The 19326-nt window shown below is 44.8% G+C and overlaps 1 protein-coding gene across 8 annotated transcripts in view; it reads right to left on the bottom strand.

The window, feature by feature from the left end:
• PALM2AKAP2 (PALM2 and AKAP2 fusion) overlaps positions 1 to 19326 on the bottom strand; it is a 451783-nt gene that overhangs the window by 10319 nt on the left and 422138 nt on the right. For 7 of the 8 annotated variants that reach the window (XM_059141746.1, XM_059141742.1, XM_059141747.1 and 4 more), the window contains one exon: positions 3291 to 3469. The exons of the other annotated variant lie outside the window; for it this stretch is intronic. In XM_059141746.1, coding sequence (XP_058997729.1) covers positions 3291 to 3469 — 179 coding nt within the window. The remainder of the gene's footprint in view (positions 1 to 3290; positions 3470 to 19326) is intronic. 8 annotated transcript variants of the gene reach the window in all.

Consider the following 19326-nt stretch of genomic DNA (forward strand, 5'->3'; position numbering starts at 1 on the left):
TTAAGGGGCTAAGGGTAGAGAAAGCAACGTCGCTACCCCCAAATTAATGGAGGGGTCTCTTAGTGGGGCCTGGCCAAAGCCCTGAGCAGGGAGGCACTCCTTGGTGACCATCTCACACAGTGCAAGGAAACCAGCAGGTGGCACCCGTCCAAGGTCAGAGCCGGTAACAAGGGTGGCCAAAGGGACCTTTTTCCAGTTCCTTGTTATTGACTTTTTCACCAACTGTGAAAGGAGCAGACATCCACAGGTGATGTAAGATCCCCAATGCAGTGCTTTGTGGGTAGATACCCCAAAAGAGAGCTGGGATTGAACTTCCCATCTTCTGTTGTTTTCGAAGCATTCACCTTGTTTCCAGCAGAAGAGGGCCAGCTCAGACACATGAAAAAGGCCACCAAATACTGCAGCTTCCCCCACACGATCCCCTGGCAGGGGATCCAGGAGCCAGCAGCCTCCTTCCGGTCTGGCATACAATTTTTTAAAAAGTGGGAAAATTTAAGCTGGAAATGAGGCAGGGACAGGACTCCAGAGACCACCGCTGCTCCAGGGTGGGGAAAAAACTCATCTGTCTGGAATGGCAAGCATGTCTTTCTCAGGGGTTTGCAAAAACCACTCATGAAAACTCTAGGCATAGCTTCCTTTGGTTCCTCTGTCTTCTCTTTCTTCTGTCCTTCATGCTCCATAGGACCATGGGTCTACCGTATCACTACACAGACAGGCCAACTGCCCCATATTAGGTCTTCCTTCTCCTCAGCAAGCGAGTAAGAATTCTTTTCATTCCAGTCAGAAAGAGCTCGCTGCTTCCCCTGAGCAAACACAAAGTTTGGTCCTGAGTGTGTGTGAGGGACCCATAGTGCTGTCCAGTGACCTACTGGGAAGAATATTGGCAGGTGGATGTGTCAGGTGACGCTGGCCTCAGGTGAGCCAGATAAGGCTCCTGCGGGGGGGGGCGGCTAAGGAGTCAGGTTGCACCCTCAGAATAGTGTATGGGAACGGCACTGGGAAAACAGAACTACCAGCTTCTGGGGCAGGGAAGCCAGGTACACAAATATCAAGCAACCCATTGGCTCCCTTTGATTATCCTTCTGGTAGAAGAGATGATTAAAGAAGGGGCCAGAAACAGCTAGAAAGACAAATGAAGTCTGTTCATTCCTGCAGGGAAACTTTGACACGTTCCCCAGCAACTGATGAAGAGACAGTAGAAAGGATCCCCGGGATGAAAGGGTCTAAGGGGTGAACGAACAGGTGGCACGAACATCAAGTTTAGCTGATGGTCACTTACGTGCTTTAGAAGCAACCTGAGTAGGCTTTTGAAGTTCTGGGTATAGAGGATATAGTGAACTGCATAGATTTTGCTCTGTTCCTAAGTTTCCCACAACAACAAACTTAGTTCTCTTGTATCTCAAGGACAGTGTAAAACCCCTGGCTCTGAATCCAAGATCTGGGGATATTAATAGCCTGATTAGTTAACGGGTTTCTTCCTTATGCAAAATGTTTCTTTACTTGAGGAAAAACTGACATGGGAGCCTGCCACTTGGGTGGTTAAGTGAGGGGTAAGGCGTATATTGAGACGTTGATTCCAGGTAGGGTCCTGAAGGCGAAGGGGAAAGCCGGTCTTGGTGGCCTCCTGAGTTTGCACGAAGGCAGTTTTCAGCTCTGTTTGCTGAGTGGGCGGCCGCAGGCTCTTCACTTCTGTGGGTAGTGTGTGCCTCTAATGGACGCACAAAAAGCACACACCAGAGATACGTGGCTGGTGCTTAGAAAACACTTGCACGGGGCACACGCAGAGTGCTTCCATTCGTTCCTCCCCTTCCGTGCCAGGATGCAGGGGCCCCTCAGCTAACCGCCCCCACGGCTGCTGATACACAGTGAGGACTCCCTGGAAGGAAGCAAGCAAGCACCTCAAAAGCACAGGCCCCAGAAAATACCTACAGGGAGACTCCGTGTTCTCAGTGGGGCTGTAGAGAAGTGCTGGCCAAGGTGACTTCATGGGCAGAAGTCCCATGCGCTGGGCGAAGGAGCCCCAGCAGGAGTGTCTGCGGCAGCTACCGAAGCCCGGGCCCCACCCAGGCCCCATCCACCGTGTGGTAGGAGGAATGTCCCCCAAATGTGCCGGCTGACCAGAGCAGCTGAGGCAGCGTTCCAGGCAGTTTAGGTGTAAACCCAAGGGAGAGCCTGGGGAACGCAAGCGAGTCATCGGGCTGGTGTCCACGGAGGTGTCCACTTTCTTTATCACTAAATATTTTAAAAGCATCATTCGGGATCTAGCTTCGAGTGCAGAAATCTTTTGAGTTTAGCCAACCAGGATAAGTAAGGCAGTAAGTAGGCATGGGATTCGTACTGTGAGCCTGTAGGTTGAAGCTGAAGGTGACCCAATAATTTAGCATCCAAACTGGGGGGGGGAGGGGCCTGTTAAAAATTACACCAGGACCACAGGCATAAACCAGCACCCTCTGGGTAAACCGGGCAGTGTCTTCAACAGACCCAGGCTAATTGTGACCCAGGTGAAACTGTGCGGGCATGGGGGAGGACCACTTCGATAAATGGTACGAGACGGAGGCCAACCAGACTCCCAGGAGGTCGGCATGGGCCCCGGAGCTCCTGGCGGGGGAGACTGTGTGAAACAATCCTAATGTCTCCGACTGGAGAAAGAAACGCCAGAGTAGATGATTTCCTTCATGGCTCAGGTTGACTGTCACGGGCAAAAAGATCTTGAGAACCGAGGGTAGCAGGGTAGCCCTGTGGTTTCGAACTGTCATTTCCAATGGCTCTTTCCTGCCAAACTGTACACACACACTTGGGAACAGCCCAAAACACATTTAGCCTCTGGCACACTGCGACACATTTATGGGGACTGCTGCGAGGAGACAGCAGAGGGACAGCCTCGTCACAGTTCTCTAGAGAAATAAAACGTCTATGGGGTGGGCCGGCCATGGTAGCAATCAGCTCCCCAGGACCCGGACATGATTTTGGGGTGCTTGTGTCCTTCCTCCTGTGCTGTCCTCATGTGGTTTTTTTCTACACACCAGACATCCCCTGCTCTGGCCTCGCCGGTGGGTTCCAGCTACACTCAGCAGCGAAACGACCCGCTCCCTCCGTGATCCACGTTTTTGAGAAACAAGGCAAAACACCCAAACCCAACTCTAGGCATATTAAACGGACACATCTGAGAACTGGCTTCAGAGCCAGGACGCTGGCCAGACCACGGCACACACACCCGCGCCTGAACTGGGATAACCACACGCCACACGGCTGTTCGCGCTCAGAGAAAGAGGAAAGGAGGAAACACTTACACTACTATCATCCATTCTCTCACGCCTTTTAGATTTGTGTGTCTCATAGTCTTCCATGAGGGTCTGCATCAGATTCTTGGGCCGCTGGGTTCCGGCAGCCTCTTCAGGAGCTAAGTCAGGCTGCGCGCTGGGGCCTTCAGGTGAGGGGGATGGAGGAGGTTTGACTTTCTCTATTTTCCCTGAAACAACAGGAAGAGAAGACCCTTTCTAAGCTCGTCTGCTCATGACTGCTTCCAGAAAGAACACCTGCAAAAAGCAACCTCTGACAGAGAGCAGTACCAGAACTGGTAGTTAAGTGTGGGTCGTTGTCCTGCAGGGACTAAAAGTTAGAGATGATGTCACAAACCCATCCGACAAAGACCTCAAGGATGTCAGTGCTGGAAAATCAGCCAGACCAAGGAGGCCTGTAGGCACTCTGGAAATCTATGTCAGACAGACACTGGCTCTGATTGTTTTGGGAATATGTCCTCTATCACAGATTACAGAATTCGACCGTCAGAGGTGGCGGTGCTGCCAAGCCTTTGAAACCCACATTTTACAGTTGAAGAAAACAGGCTCTGCAAAGGGGATGCCTTGCTGAGGTCCCAGGGAGCTGGCGATGGGTCCAGGTCTCTTGCTTTCCTCACCAAGTTCTTCTATCAGAAGTCACAAGCGCAGTGGGCAGCAAACCTGCCCAGCCTTTCTGCATGGACAGCACAGGACTACAAAACATCTGACGAGAGCCAGGCTTGTTGTTCCCAGGTCACCCCAGTCTTACACTGGACAGCTTCACTCTTACCTGCCTTACCTGCCAGGGCCCTGAGAGCATACGGTTGCAACTCTCAGACCTTAGGGTCGGAATACCAACAAAGGCAGGTTGGGTGTGGCAGAAAGGCATGCACCAGACTTGGAAAAGGTGAAATTTTAAGCTTCTGAAGGGCCCTATGAGAATTCTCAGAATAAGGACATCAGGTCAGCTGTGATGCCATGGTGACTCCAGGCACTTTCATTAAGACTGTCTGTATCCTTCCCTCTCAGGAAATGCCCGGCCCTGACTCCTGACCCATCACGGGGTGAGTCTCATTGCCAGAGCCCCAAATGCTCCTCTGAGAGTCATCTTCAGGTGCAACAGCCATGATTTTTCCAACTATGCCCATTATGGAAGACACAGATAGGGTCTGTGAACAAGGAATGTGGAAGGAGCTCACAAATTACTAGGGCCATTTGAGTCTAAAAGTTTGGAAACCACCAAGGGAGGAGACGGATCCTTTTGACCCCTTTCATTCCCAAGCGGAAGGTGGCTCATGTTTTTTCCTCTTCCTCCCTGGACTTCTAACTTGGCAACTGCTGTAGCCACAGTCACCAAGTGAAGCCTGGGGACCATGTCTCCATGTGGGCTGCTACAGCCCTTTTCTGGGCATAGTTCCTTTTGATGGGAATTGGACACCCTCCCCACACCCTAGAGTTCAGAAAACCCAGGTTTTAATTCTTCCACTTCCATTCACTAGCTCTGTGTTGACCATAGACAACCATTTCTTGTTCTCCCTCTTATCTTGGGCCGATCACTTTAGATCTCCAAGCTTCAACTTTTCTAATTATAAAAAGAGAATTTGGGAGTGCCTGGGTGGCTCAGTTGGTTAAGCGACTACCTTTGGCTCAGGTCATGATCCCAGGGTTCTGGGATCAAGTCCCACATTGGGCTCCCTGCTCAGCAGGGAGCCTGCTTCTCCCTCTCCTTCTGCCCCTCCCCCCTTCTCTGTCAAATAAATAAATAAAATCCTTTTTTTTTTTAAAAAGAGAGAATTTGGGAAGAAACTTCTTTGAGGTCCCTTCTAACTCAAACTCATTTTGCCATTCTGTCAAATATTTCTGGCAAGAGGATCAACCTTTATTGATTAAAAGAAAAGACATATGGCCATCATATTTGGCAAATTAGGTGTAAGGTATTTTTTAATACACAGAGCACTCTATCTGCAGACCCACCATTCCATCATAACTTAGCAAAACTCATTGTCTTGACCTAAATTACTCAGGTCACTAATAAAAAGTCTTTTGATATTGACAGTAAGGCAATAAATATTTTGAAGTCCTCAAATTCACTAGCAATGGATTCTATATTTTATTATGAAAACACAGAATGCTATCATAATACCTACAGACCCATCAACTAGATCAAACTGTTAGCAACATTTTACCATGCCTTTTCCATCTATCTTCCTTCCTCTTTTCGTACAGAAATATTTTAAATCAACCTTAGACCTTAGGTAGTATCACCCCTAAATGCTTAGTAGGTGTCTCTAAGAATTCCCATTGACTTTTTAAGTGAAGCCTTAAGAAATTATACAGCATAGTGGTGAGCATGCAGCTCTGGAGCTAGCCACCTGGGTTTGAATCCAATACTTAGCAGCCAAATCTTGGGCAACTTCCTGTTTCTCTATCTCAGTGTCCTCATCTATAAAATGGGTATGAGGCTAGAAGTACCTACCTCACACAGTTGATGTAAGTTAGTATTTATAAAGTTAGTATTTAAAACAGTGAGATTCCAATGATCTAGTGACTATTTGTAATCTCAAAGAACAATATGTCTACCAAATGAGAATAAGCAATTTCAAGGGCATATACTGCATAAGATTTTTGCAATTCTTCTAGAACTAGAAATAGACACCAAATTACCAGGTCGATCATTTTCCAACTGACTTCATAGGTATCCAAATAATTTCCCAACAGTCACCTCTCCAGTATTAACCTTCTAGAAAGGAGAGTCCATATTCACTGCTCTAAATTCACCCTTTCACACATACCACAGTAGGACCCCTGGATCATGGCACTTTGTTTATACTTCTGTGAAAGCCCCATCACATATTGACTTGTATCATACACGGTTGTTTAAGCTTCTCTTCTTAGTTAAGCTATAATGTCAACCCAGGATAGGGATGATTTCAACCATTATGAATCCCTTAACTCATTTGAATGTAAACTCCCTTAGAGCAGGACCTTGTCTGTCAAGGTCATTGCTGGATCCCGGCACCCACTGGTATTTGGCACAAAGCAGGTGCTCATGTTTGTGGAATGAACCACTAAGTACACTAAGTACATTATGACATTCTGACATATATGCAGCAGCCACCTGTTAAGTGCTTGTGAATTGGGATAAAATTCCCAGTAAAGAATCTGAGGAGAGTTTAAATGTTTTCACCAAAGCCATGAAACAAAGCCATCTTGGTCTACAGAAGCACAGATTCAATGGCTTTGTAGGAATAGCAAGCACATTTATGTGGCATTTTATTTATAAGCTCCACGTCATTTGATTCTTACAACCACCTTGGGATGTAGTCAGGGTCAATGCCATGACATCTGTGAATGGTTTAGACCACAGAGACTCAGAGGCTAATGCCAGCCCAAGTTAATGTCAGCTAGAGTAACAATTAAGAGTTGGGTCTGGTCTGGAACGCAAATTGTGTTGATTATGGCTAAATTAGATGATGGAATGTATGCTGAAAGAGAATCATAAAAAGGTTGTGAAGGGTTAATATAGAGAAATAGTCAAGTATTGGACATTAAAAGGCATTTTCCTGCTTATTCTTAATATTCCAGCAAAACCACCCATCCCTGGAGCACGTTTTACTAGTTCCAGCCACTAGAGGTCACAGAAATAACAAGTTAGAAAGAAGGCTGACAGGTCTGGAATGGCCACTTCCAAAGAGGTCCAGAGGTCTTTGAGACAACAGGTTTCTGATTAACCAAACCAATGTCAGAGCCTCAAGGGAAGCTGTCACGGGTTCCCCAGAGAAAGGAGACACCACAACCCATCCCATCCCCTGACTTCTGGCCATCAGTCTGACTGGGATCAGGGGAAGCCAGCTTGGCTGGGCTTCTCTGCTAGGACCTGTGATCTCCAACCATGCTACCCTCCTTCCCCCACTGACCCAGTACAGCTCAAACTACGCACTGTGCGGTCTCAGCAATCACACAGAAGGTCCAACAGCTGGAGGGGCATCTGCTCCATACCCAACCTCTTCCTCAGAGGGCCCAAGATTGTAGCCAACAGTCCTCTCGATGAGGATGCGTGAAGAAGTTTCTAATTCTCTTCCCCCAGCAGTGGACACTGCATACACCACCACTGGTGGGTGCTCAGGGATCATCACATGGATGTGATGCAAAATGGTCTGTGCCACAGACCTGGGAAGTCCGTCTCACCTTTGCCCATGGCCCTGCAAGGCCCCTGGAAATTCCTTGGCCCAGAAGATGCACCCCATTACAATTCCGGAACAGTGATGGTTAACTTTGGTGCTCACCGGCGCATATCGCACACAGCACCTCCCCGTGCCAACATGTTCCGTCCCCATTTGCTCCACCAAAACTTGCTCTCGTGTGTTTATTCACTTAGTGAATGACTGACTAGTTGATGGTAGCTGAAAGGGGCCTCTGTTTTCAATGGCAGACGTCCTGCTGTCTAGCTCCTCATCTGGACTGCATGCTCTACAAACTAGCTCTCTTGAAGGACACCCATCACTGTTCCTGTGAAACAGCATGAACAGAAAGCATCACGCAGATGTTGGGGCACACCTGTGTTGGTCTTGGCCAAAGGCTGGTCCCTGACATTTACAGAGCAGCGAGCAGGTGTAACGTGAGTTCTACGGCATCTGACATAAGGAACCAACAGAATAAAACTAGGCAGGAATTCTCGGTGGAAGGTAGGAGACATTTTCAACTCCCCTTCATAAACATGATTTTGTTCAAACTATTCCATCTAGAGTAACTTTATTCACTTATTAGTTATTACTTTTTAGTGTATTTTTTAAAATTCCAATTTAGTATACACAGTGTTATATTTATTTCAGGTGTACAATATTGTGATTCAACAATCTATACGTTACTCAGTGCTCATCATAAGTATACTCTTAATCCCCATCACCTGTTTCAAGCCCATCCCCCCACCCAACTCCCCTCTGGTGACCATTGGTTTGTTCTCTATATAAGTTAAGAGTCTGTTTGTTTCTTATTTTCTTTGTTCCTTAAATTCCACATAGGAGTGAACTCACACAGCATTTGTTTTCCTCTGCCTGACTTATTTCACTTAGCATTATATCTTCTAGATCCATCCATGTTGTTGCAAATGTCACTATTTCATTCTTTTTGATGGCTGAGTAATATTCCACTATAGACGTGTGTATGTAACTGCGTATGTATGTAATACATATGTATATGTATGAATATATATATATATATATATACACACACACACATACAATGTCTTCTTTATTAATCTATCAGTGAACACTTGGGTTACTTCCATAGTTTAGCTATTGTAAATAATGCTGGAATAAACATATTGTAAAAAATGCTGGAGGTGCCTGGGTGGCTCAGTGGGTTAAGCCTCTGCCTTTGGCTCAGGTCATGATCTCAGGGTCCTGGGATCGAGCCCTGTGTTGGGCTCTCTGCTCAGCAGGGAGCCTGCTTCTCCCTCTCTCTCTGCCTACTTGTGATTTCTGTGTCAGATAAATAAATAAAATCTAAAAAAAAAAAAATGCTGTAAAAAATGTTGCATATATCTTTTTGAATTAGGTTTTCATATTCTTTGGGTTAATACTCATCGAGAATAATTTTAGACTTTATAAGCTCTTAAAGATGTTGAAGGTAAGCAACTTCCCTTGGGTGGCATGATTCCAGGTCTTTCTCAAATTGTGTCCTGTTGGCTTAACTTTGCAAAGTCATACCAGCTGCTAACAAACAGTCATTGGTAAACACTTGGTTAAAGAAAGCTTTAAAAATAAAATGAGATGGATTTCTTTACCAGGGGACTTCTCCAAGGTTTTAGTGCAGCTGTGATCGTGAATCACTAATTCAAGGATGGGTGTGTAGTATTTCTCAAATTAATTTAATGAGGGAACCTCATTTCATAAAATCCCTATTAATATCTCAAGGAAAACAATTTGTGAAATACTGTTCTCTGGTGTACGCCAGTTACCTTAACGGGCTCACACAAGTTCAGCTAATAATTAAGTAGAGGCACGAAGCTTATGTACAAGCATTTTTACCATCATATATAATGACACATGTGGAAACAACAAAGACATCTGAACATAGGAGACTGGTTAAATTAGTTTTGACTTACTCAGATAATGAGTAGTATTTAGTTATCACAAATCATGTTTTAGTCTCTCAAATTTAGAGGAATAGTTAAGGTCATGGGAAAACACACAAAATACTTAAAGGAAAAAAAAAAAACAGATTGCAAAAGCAGATCTGTATCAAGGCTTTAAGAGTACAGGGTCTAGAGACAACTGCCAGGGTTTAAATCCCGGTTCGCCACTTACCAGCTGTATGAAAGAAACAAAAGTGCATGTGTGACATCTGGTAAAGCTGTTCTCCGAGTAAGACGAACAGTCCTGTGATAGCAGAATGATAGCCTCCACAAGGACGGCCACATCCTAATCCCTAAGACCTGCCAAGACGTTGCCTTCACGGCAAAAGGACTTCGCAGGTGTAATGAAGGTAAGGGCTCGGAGTAGGGTAGACGATGCTGTATTACCCAGCTGGGCTTGATGTAACTACCTGGGTCCTACTAAGAAGGAAGTAGGAGGGTCAGAGAGAGACTGGAAGGCACTATGCTGCTGGTTGTGAAGATGGCGGAAGGGGCTATGAGCCAAGAAATGCAGGCAGCCTCTCAAAGTGAAAAAGGGAAAAGGGAAGGAGCCCAGAAGTGTCCCTGGAAGGAACACAGCCCTTTTAACACACTGGTTGTAGCCCCGACAAACACTGTCTCAGTCTGTGTGAGGAGCCATAACAAAGTACCATGAACGGCGTGGCTTACCCAATGGCAATTTATTTTTTCACAGTTCTAGAGGCTGGACATCTAAAATCAGGGTAGCAGCATGGTTGGGTTCGGGGAGAACTTGTTCTCCTATTTTTCAGATGGCCACATCTCCCTGTGTCCTCCCACGGCCGAGACAGAGAGAGAGCTGGCTCTCTGGTGTCTTCCGAGGAGGGCACTAATTTCATCCTAAGGGCCGCACCCTCCTGACTTCATCTAATTCGAATTACCTCTCACAAAGTGCTCATCTCCACTGCGGGTTAGGGCTCAATCTACGAATTTTGGGGGGACCTCAATTCAATCCACAGCTGATACACTGTCAACTTCTGACCTCAGAACCGTAAGATAATAAATTTGTGGTGATTTATCTCAGCAGCGATAGGAAATTCATAAAAATATAAACCCAATATTTTCTTCCATGTCCGTATGTATGTGCAGAAAACTAGGCAGAAATCCTAACTAGGGTGGATTATGAGCCAGTTTTTGTCTACAGTAAGCATGAATTAATTTAAAAATATAAAAGAAAGCAGAAAAAATTTCCTTTAAATATTGGTAGCCATGCTTAGTCAAGTAGATAAAGCTGTCTGCTTTAACTACTTAAACTATTTAACTACTTAACTACTTTAACTTCATGCACGAGGCAATCCACACACCTTCGCATCTCACTGATGAGCCTACGCTTCCCCGGGGCCTCAGATCAGCACCGCTCCCATCTGCGACTGTGATCCTCACATCTGCGACAGTGACCGTCACAGGCTGTAGGTCTGTGAGGTGGACTACAGGGCAGAGGGGGCAGCTACATCTCACTCCAAATTAGTAAATGCTGTGTCCCGTCATGAGTGGAAAACTAAACAACATGAATTTGTGAAAATTTCCCATTTCTGTTTTATAAAGAAACTATTATTATAGATAACTACTATTATAAATCATGAAGCCAGTTTCTGGTGGAGAGAGAGAAAGCCATGCCTTGGCTGCAATTCTGGATTTTCCAGGCAAGAAGGGTTTCCCTTGGGCATCTGTGATGGGCTGTGTTGCCTTGGGGGGAGGGGGCGGCAGACAGAGCAACCAGGAACCAGAGCAAGGGCTGCATGTCCTCAGAACACACAGCTGTCACCACTGCTGACAGCCCAGACCCTCCTTCAGTATGGACAAGGCTAACTTCGAACAGGCCAAGAATATGGGTTTCAAAAGTTTAGAAAATTATTTTGGCCAAACACTATGATTTGGGGGATTATTATATTCCATGTCTATGGTGTTGGAGTTCCTAAATCAAAGACCCTTTGTTACTACATTTCTCAAAAGAAAAGAAAAAGCCATCACCCACTCTTACTTAAAAACCAAACCAAACCGAACAAAGACGCCCACCAGATGCCAGGCCTTGCCCAGCCCTTCAATGACCTCCTTTCTTCACGCAGCATGGGGATAAGATTGAAACATCTAAGACGGTCGACTCACAAGTCCCCAGAAAGAAATGAGCTCAGACTTGTATTTTCAATTTCACTTCCTCCCAGTAAAATGGAATATCCTGCCTGTCAGATCCAGGGCCCAGGTGCTGGTGGGGGCCAGCTGTGACCCACACACCAAGGACTGGTCCCTGGTCCTTTCATCTCTTTTTCTGAAGGCCCACAGGGGTGGGAAAATGCAATGACATGAATCTTCACGTGGTCAGCCTAGCTCGGATGAGAAATACAGCCCTCCCTGGTAAAACAAGTCTGAGAAACTAACAAGTATTATTTCTTAAAGGTCAGGGTGTTGAATGAGTTGTTGGATGAAATTGGGTCATCCCCTATGAACAGGACTAGAAGGTGAAACCTCTAGAAGGAAAGAGCTCTGCTTCTCTAGGGGAAGCAGAGTGTACGACCAAAAAAGCAAAAAATTTAGTTAAAATAGGAAGAATGAACATCACGGCAAGTACCAATTCTCCCATCAAGACCTTTTCGTTAAACGCATTTCTACCAACAAGGTGGGTCCGACTGTGTGATGATTACCATCCCCCCCCCCAAAAAAAAGAGGGAAAGAAAAAAGGAAACAATTTTATGGACTTGTAATTTGATTGTCCTCTAACACACTTTGTTTTTTGAAATCACAGCTGACTGTGGAAAACTAATTCCTGAACTCAGATTCTGTGAGACTTTCACTGTAATGAAGTAAACATGAAAATGCACCAGCTAGGAGTAAAAAGAGATTTTATAATGTATGTTTTGACTTTTCTTTTAGGTTCACAGTAGCTACAGAAGAGCAACCTCGAAAATAATTCTGTAAGAGGTCAACAGAAAATAATTTCTGTTTTCAAGGCCTTTTCTCAAAACATAACCATAACTATAATAACCACAAAACAGTTCATTCTTCTGGGGAGACTTCTGTGTCCTGGGCACAGTTCTAACCTATTGATGAGGTTGGTACTATCTTATTCCCATTTACTGGTGAGGAGACGGGAGATTACAGAGGTGAAGTCAGTCAGTCACACAGTCAGCAAGCAGAGGAGTCAGGATTTGAACTGCAGACACAAGTCCAGAGACGTGATGGTCACATGTAGGCACCTAATTTCCCTTAACTATAGTTTTTTTTTTAATAGAAGGCATGAATTTATATTTGAAAAGTAAAGACAGGCTGGAAATACCTGTGAGGTCTGACTCAGACAGGTTTTGGGAAACTTTTGAAGTTTATAGGGAAAAGTCATGAGAAATAAAATATCACAACATGAAATACAGGATGTACTCCTTGGTGCCTGAATGGCCATGTCTTACACACTCCCCACCACCGCCCCTAGTTAGCCCACCCCCGAAGTAGTAGCTTATTCACAAAGATCAAATAGGTCTGAAATGCCAGTCTCCTGAGGGAAGTAACAGCAGGTCACGATGGCTAGTAAGAGACGTAGTCATATCCTGACCACACTCCAGCAATCACAGGGGACATCCTGCTCCCACGCCTGGCTTTGATTAGCTCATATTTCTTACTGGAGGTAGAGCAGGGATCTTAAAAGAATTAGGTCCTTTGATTCATCTTTTCTTTCTCAGCTTACGATGACATCTTTTTTGGCAGCGGTGGAGTCGGATTTTTCAGAAGCCGGTCTAACTTGGAACACAGAGTAGCCACACATAGGGGTCAAGGGTAAGGAGCAAGGACACTATGAGGTGGCCCCAGAAGAGCTAGAGCCCCACTGGAAGGTAACCCAGGCACGCTGAATATGTCAGAAGACCAGCACAAGGAGCAGTGACAGAAGAACTTGCTTACAGAAGGGAACTAAACCCATGGAAGGTAGTGCCTTTTCCAAAGTTCTTCTTGCCAGAAGCTATACCCCATAGACATTGCATGGAAGGAAGACGGGAGGTCCCTATCTTCTCAGGAGTGAGGCTGACATGTTTAACCACAGCAGCTGTCCTTTTCAAACCTTGGAGGAGAATGTCCAAAAAAGAACTCTGAATTCTATCATTTGAAGAGCCCTCCCGTCATCACATACACTCACCCCTTTGCCAAACACTCCTTCAATCTAACCTTTTCTTGACCATTCCTTCCCAAATGGCATGCATTTTTAAAAATGAACGTAGTTGGGGCACTTGGCTTGGCTCAGTCGGTGAAACGTTTGACTCTTGATTTCAGCTCAGATCATGATCTCAGGGTCAAGAGATCAGCCCCATGTCAGGCTCTGCGCTTAGCATGGAGTCTGCCTGAGATTCTCCTTCCGCCCCTCCCCCCACCAGGGCACTCTAACTCACTCACTCACTTATAAAAATATTTTTTAAAAATGAACGTATTTGCTGGGTTCAGATGAACTAAAACACAGGGAGCTTCTGGTCCAAGGCAGAAGGATCAACCTTGAGCAAACAGGAACAGCAGAAAGCAGTCATGGTGCTAGGTGACCACCAGTGAACACAGCTGTCTTTGGTCCCACTCTTCCAAACATGTTCAGTTAATGGAACGAACACTTATTCCTGCTCATCCTCAAACTAAGAAATTGATTCCTTGTTTGAGAACCCAATCCTTCCAACGGCTTCAGGGAATGGACCTGCTCCTAGAGTGAGTGACTGTGTTTCTTTCTGGGGAACGAACATTCAGAAAGAAGTCATGGGAGCCATCAGGCTAGACAGCTGACACAGACTACGCTCGTCCCCTCTGCCATAGGCTCCGATCTTTGGACAGCACCAGCAATTTTGCCTATTATAATCTGGAGCACTGGAATTAAGGTCTGGAACCACTGGGGGTCACTAGGGCAGCACTGTCTCATGGCCTCTGGGAGCAAACTCATTCATCCAGACCACAGTGAGCAAAGGATTTCAGAGCTATAGTGGTTCCAAAAAGCAGGGGGCAGGAGGGACCCAAGACAATGCGGGGGTCAGGCCTGAGACTGGGAGAGGGTGGGAAGAAACTGAGCTCAACCACTGTTGGCTGGAGAGGGGAGCTGTTACTACTAGACAGCCTGGAGATCTCTAGAACAGAGGGGCAGGTTCTGCAGAGGACAAGAAAGGGTAAAGAAAGAACATGGACTAAGTTGGGCTAAGTGACCTCAGGCAGGTTTTAATCTCTCTGGACTCTGGTATTAATTCCTTGAAAAGGGAATAATATTATAGGTCCATGATCTCTTATGTGTGGTTTCAAAATCCAAACAAAGCTCTGAAAACCAAGACATACCCTATTAGGCAACAAAACCTGACAAGATCCGGCATGAGGCTCTTCTTGGGCTTTATTTATCCCACTTAATATAACTAAGTCTTCCTAAGTTTTATAGTAGAAATCTAATTTGTTGATAGGGGGTTGCTTCCAGACCCCATCCTGGGTGGGTTAAGTAAAGTATAGGCCTTGTATTGCTTTTCTAAATAAGAGTTTATACACTTCATGGCTTTTCTGAAATCAGGGAAACTAAATATATCTGGCCCCAAGGACTTAGATAATTCGTTATGACATCTTAAAAGACTGATGGGCAGATTAAATGAGCAAATGAAAAAAACTGAGAACAATGTGTGTGAAATAACTCATATAGTACACTCTTTAAGGTTTTGGTAACCCACAGTACCATGATTAGGCTTGTTTCACCAGAGAATGTTCAGGAAATGTGGTGGTCGTAGGCATAATGCTCTGTAAGATGTTCCACATTAAGCTTTAGTACTTTCACAAGGCCAGCTGGACCCCTGTAGTTTGTACAATCTGTGGCTGCAGGAAAGGGAGACAGCGGATATCCTGGAAGGAGAGCCCTCTCTCACTTGGGTCTGTGACAGAATGTTTCCACCAGTTGCTAATACAAGGCCTTCTACTGCGGAGCAAGGAGGGCATCTGAAGTGAGACTTGGCCTCATCCATTCTAATTTTGCATGGAAAAAGCCATCAAGCTCTCCTTCATGAGTACTGTGCTGACATAAATATATATATTTTTTCTGTCTAGGACTTTGTAATATTTGAAGACAATGAAGGGGAAAGAAAAAAGACCCAATCACTAATCTTTATAATAATGTAAAGGTCACCACATGCGCAACCTTCATTCAAACTGACAGTCGAAGCTGAAACTCCGTGGAAATTATATCTTTATGAGATGCATAACTATCATATCTTTCCACATATTAAAAGACATGAATAGACCCTCCAAGTTATAGAACTCAATATCCATACCTTCTGCTTTCCCACTCCCCATACCGTCCCACTGAGCAAATTATTTGATGTGGTAGACCAGTTCAACATCTGGCACGAAAATGGAAACTATTTTAAAAAACTAAATTCATCATCATCTAACTAACTGGGTTTCTCTGTCATGCCTAGAACTTGGAAGTGAAACCAGGATATCTATTAATAGACAACAGGCGCTAAAGTGAGAACCGTCTGTTGACAACCTCAATCTGAAAGACATTTGAAAAGATCCAAATGGTTAACTTCGACAAAAAGTTTGGGATCGTCAAGGGTATCTGCAGCAGTGCTGTAGGCTGCTCCTTCAAGCTAGGCTAAGGCACCTGCTGGAATGCTTCCTTTCTTCTCTACTTTTGAGTACTGTCAACAGAAGGCACACATGTGTTCACTCTTGGGAATATGGCCTCTCACACGACACACAGCCTTTGTCAAGATGGCAACCGACTTCAGAAGTTCTTGTACATAGGAAGAGCTTAATAAAAGCTGGTGGAATGGACTCATTAAAGCAGCTCTTCACTGTCTGGCTCCAAACCAACTTTCTTTCATTTTGTTTTAAATCTCTTCCTTTAACCCATCCTAACCTTACTTAAGTACCTCAAGCATACAAGCTCTCTCTTCCTTTTGGACCTCCTTAGGTGCTCTTCCTTTTTACTGGAACAACTGCCCCCCACCCCTAAACCCAACTTCTTTCTACTCCTTCAGTTCAAAGCTTGGATAGTAGCTTCCTAAGAAAGGAAGATTTCTCTTATACCCTCAGTGAGGTGATCTCCCTTGATATGGGCTCCTATAGGTTTTCATGCTTCTCTACCATGAAACTGTCATCTTCATCTGATGTTGTTTCTCTCATTGAACTGTAAGTTCCCTGAGGGCAGGAACTGCATCTGCCTTACTCACTTCTGTATGAGCAAAAGTCACATAGACCCTATTTAAGTGAAACGTCTTCCTTTAAAATCACGTAAGAGCCAACAAGATAAAATTTCCAAAATAATTTTCCTAATCACTTGCCTTTGAGAATGACATATCTTTTAAAAAATATCTTCTCGGGGCTCCTGGGTGGCTCAGTGGGTTGGGCCTCTGCCTTCAGTTCAGGTCATGATCTCAGAGTCCTGGGATCAAGCCCCACATCAGGCTCTTTGCTCAGCAGGGAGCCTGCTTCTCCCTCCCCTACCACCTGCCTCTCTGCCTACTTGTGCTTTCCTCTCTCTCTGCATCAAATAAATAAATAAAATCTTTTAAAAAATATATCTTCTCCATCTCTGAAAGGCAAGGAAACTAACAGCAAAAACAAGTTATCTTTTCAACACCTGGGGAATGGTTGGGGGGAATCAGCAGATTTGCTTTTTTGGATGACATCCTGGTTCTCAGTGGATTCTACTTCCCTTAGGTTTTAGGATTCCAGCTTGTTTCCAGCATGATCTCCACCAGAGGAAAGTTAAAAATTGTATTTTTCATCACCTAATACTGAATCGTCAAGCTGAGTCATGCAACAAACCAGCTGAATCACCTCTTCCGATGGCAGATGCAGAGTAACGCAGTAGGAACGTAGCATCATCTCCACGCACGAAACCAAAGTTGGAACCAGCGGTTTCAACCCTACTATGAATCGTCTAGTTTGGCTGCTCACAGTGATGCGTCAGCCTCCTCCCTGATCACAAACTTGGGAGGCTGGCTGGCGAAGCACTACTCCAAACATTTCCGGGCACAGACAGAAAGAAAATTACATTTTACATTCAGTTTTTTTTTTTTTTTTCAATCTATGTTGTAATTCTGGCAAGGCCCGCTACCTACTTAGAGATAAACATGAAGGAATGAGGTGCACACACGTCATTACCACGATTATGTTCAGTGCAACAGTTAGACCATTGCAGTACACAGACTTGCCTGGATGAATCATCATGTAGAATCAATCCTCCTCCGGGAGGAGAGATTGGGGGGGGGGGGACATTAGCACAAGCATAGAGGGATGTGCTGGGAAAATCAGTCCTGGGCTGCTGGGATGCTGAGGGCAAACACAGAACCCTATCTTATTCTAAGCCTGGTGGGGAAGCCCAAGAGACCACAGCAGGTCAGGGAACAGAGGAAAGTGTTGAAATATTTTGTTTTTTTTCACATACTAGAAATAAAGGAGGGGAGCAATACAGCAGGAGGTTCAATTAAGAGGTAAAGACCACTGAGCACATGCACTTTAAGGATCGTTTTATAATCAAATCATGTAAAGGGAGGCTTAGGCAGGTAAAGCCAGCTATAAATGATAGGAGAGCCGTGTGAGCATCTACCTTCCATGTGAGCAGAAATTGCTGAGATGCTTGAAGAACATTCCTTCACCAGACTTCGAGTTCTTATGTGGCCCTTCAGCATCATTAACTCGTGAAGTAGGTTCCTCAGACTGGGCTGAATTCAAGTGGTATGAAAACTTTTTCTACGATACTATACAGAATGCCCACTAGCACCTCTGTGCCAGGCTAGTCCACAAAAATTTAAATTGAACTTGACAACTAAGGATCTTTGGGGAAAGCCAACCAGTCCCTATTAAGCGCACGTGCGCGCGCGCGCACACACACACACACACACACACAAATGGCCTTGAAAGTTTTCTTTGCCTCACTCAGCTGGCCATTGCCCTGTGACCTACAGGAATTAAAAATTGTATCAAGGCACCATGCTTTTCCTCTTTCTCTTCCCTTTCTTTTCTTCATGAACAATTTAGTCCAGAAGTCACTGGGGAGGGCTCAACAAGATGGTGTCTGCAGTGGGGGTGGGAGGAGTCACAGTGACTCAGAATGGTGTGCTGGAGTTTACAGCAGGGTAGGTGGGTATTGGTATCAGGCATATGGTATTGGAGCCTATGGTGGGTAAGGAAAATAGAGGAGACTGTTTACATAAGGTGAGGAAGGAATTAATGAAATACTAAATATACTGAGGGTTGCAAGAAGCAGGTATTTTGTTGTCAAAAGGAGGTTACAAATATGGAGAATATGAATGCCGTGGTATTAAATTAGAATTAAAGGTATCAAGGTGAGCTCATGGTTTTCAAAACAGGTAGGTAGGCAGGTAGGTGGACAGATAGACAGACAGACAGATGGAATCTGTGTATATTCTCTAATTCTGCTTGTTGAGAGGGCCTGGGAGCAGTGACGATCCAATCACAATGAGCACACCAAGCTCCCAGATTTTGGTTTCTAAATTCCATTCTCCACTGAAAAGGAATTAGTGCTGTTTGAAGAAATGGCTGATTTCAGGGTTAGGAAAATAGAAGATGAGACTGGAACATCTGTGGCATCAGAAAGCAAGGACACGCCCAGAGAATAATGAGGACATGTCAAAAGGATGCTGAAGTTAGCTTGAAAGAGCTCCCATAAGTTATATCTAAACAAATTAAGAATAAAAAACATAGAAATGGATTTTAACCCACAGAATATAATAGGAATCCATATGACCACGTTGACATAAATAGATAAATGAATAAAGTCTGATAAGGAGCGGGATAAAGATTACACAGTACCAAAGTAACTCCCCACAGAATATTTATTAATTACAAAGGACATAGTAATTTTACTGCAAAAGCCTGTCAGACACTCCCACAAACAAGTGATCAAAATTAATATAATGTGAAAAAAGTCCATATCTGTCC

The sequence above is a fragment of the Mustela lutreola genome, chromosome 12 (assembly GCF_030435805.1).
Source record: "Mustela lutreola isolate mMusLut2 chromosome 12, mMusLut2.pri, whole genome shotgun sequence".
Taxonomy (NCBI): Eukaryota; Metazoa; Chordata; class Mammalia; order Carnivora; family Mustelidae; genus Mustela; species Mustela lutreola.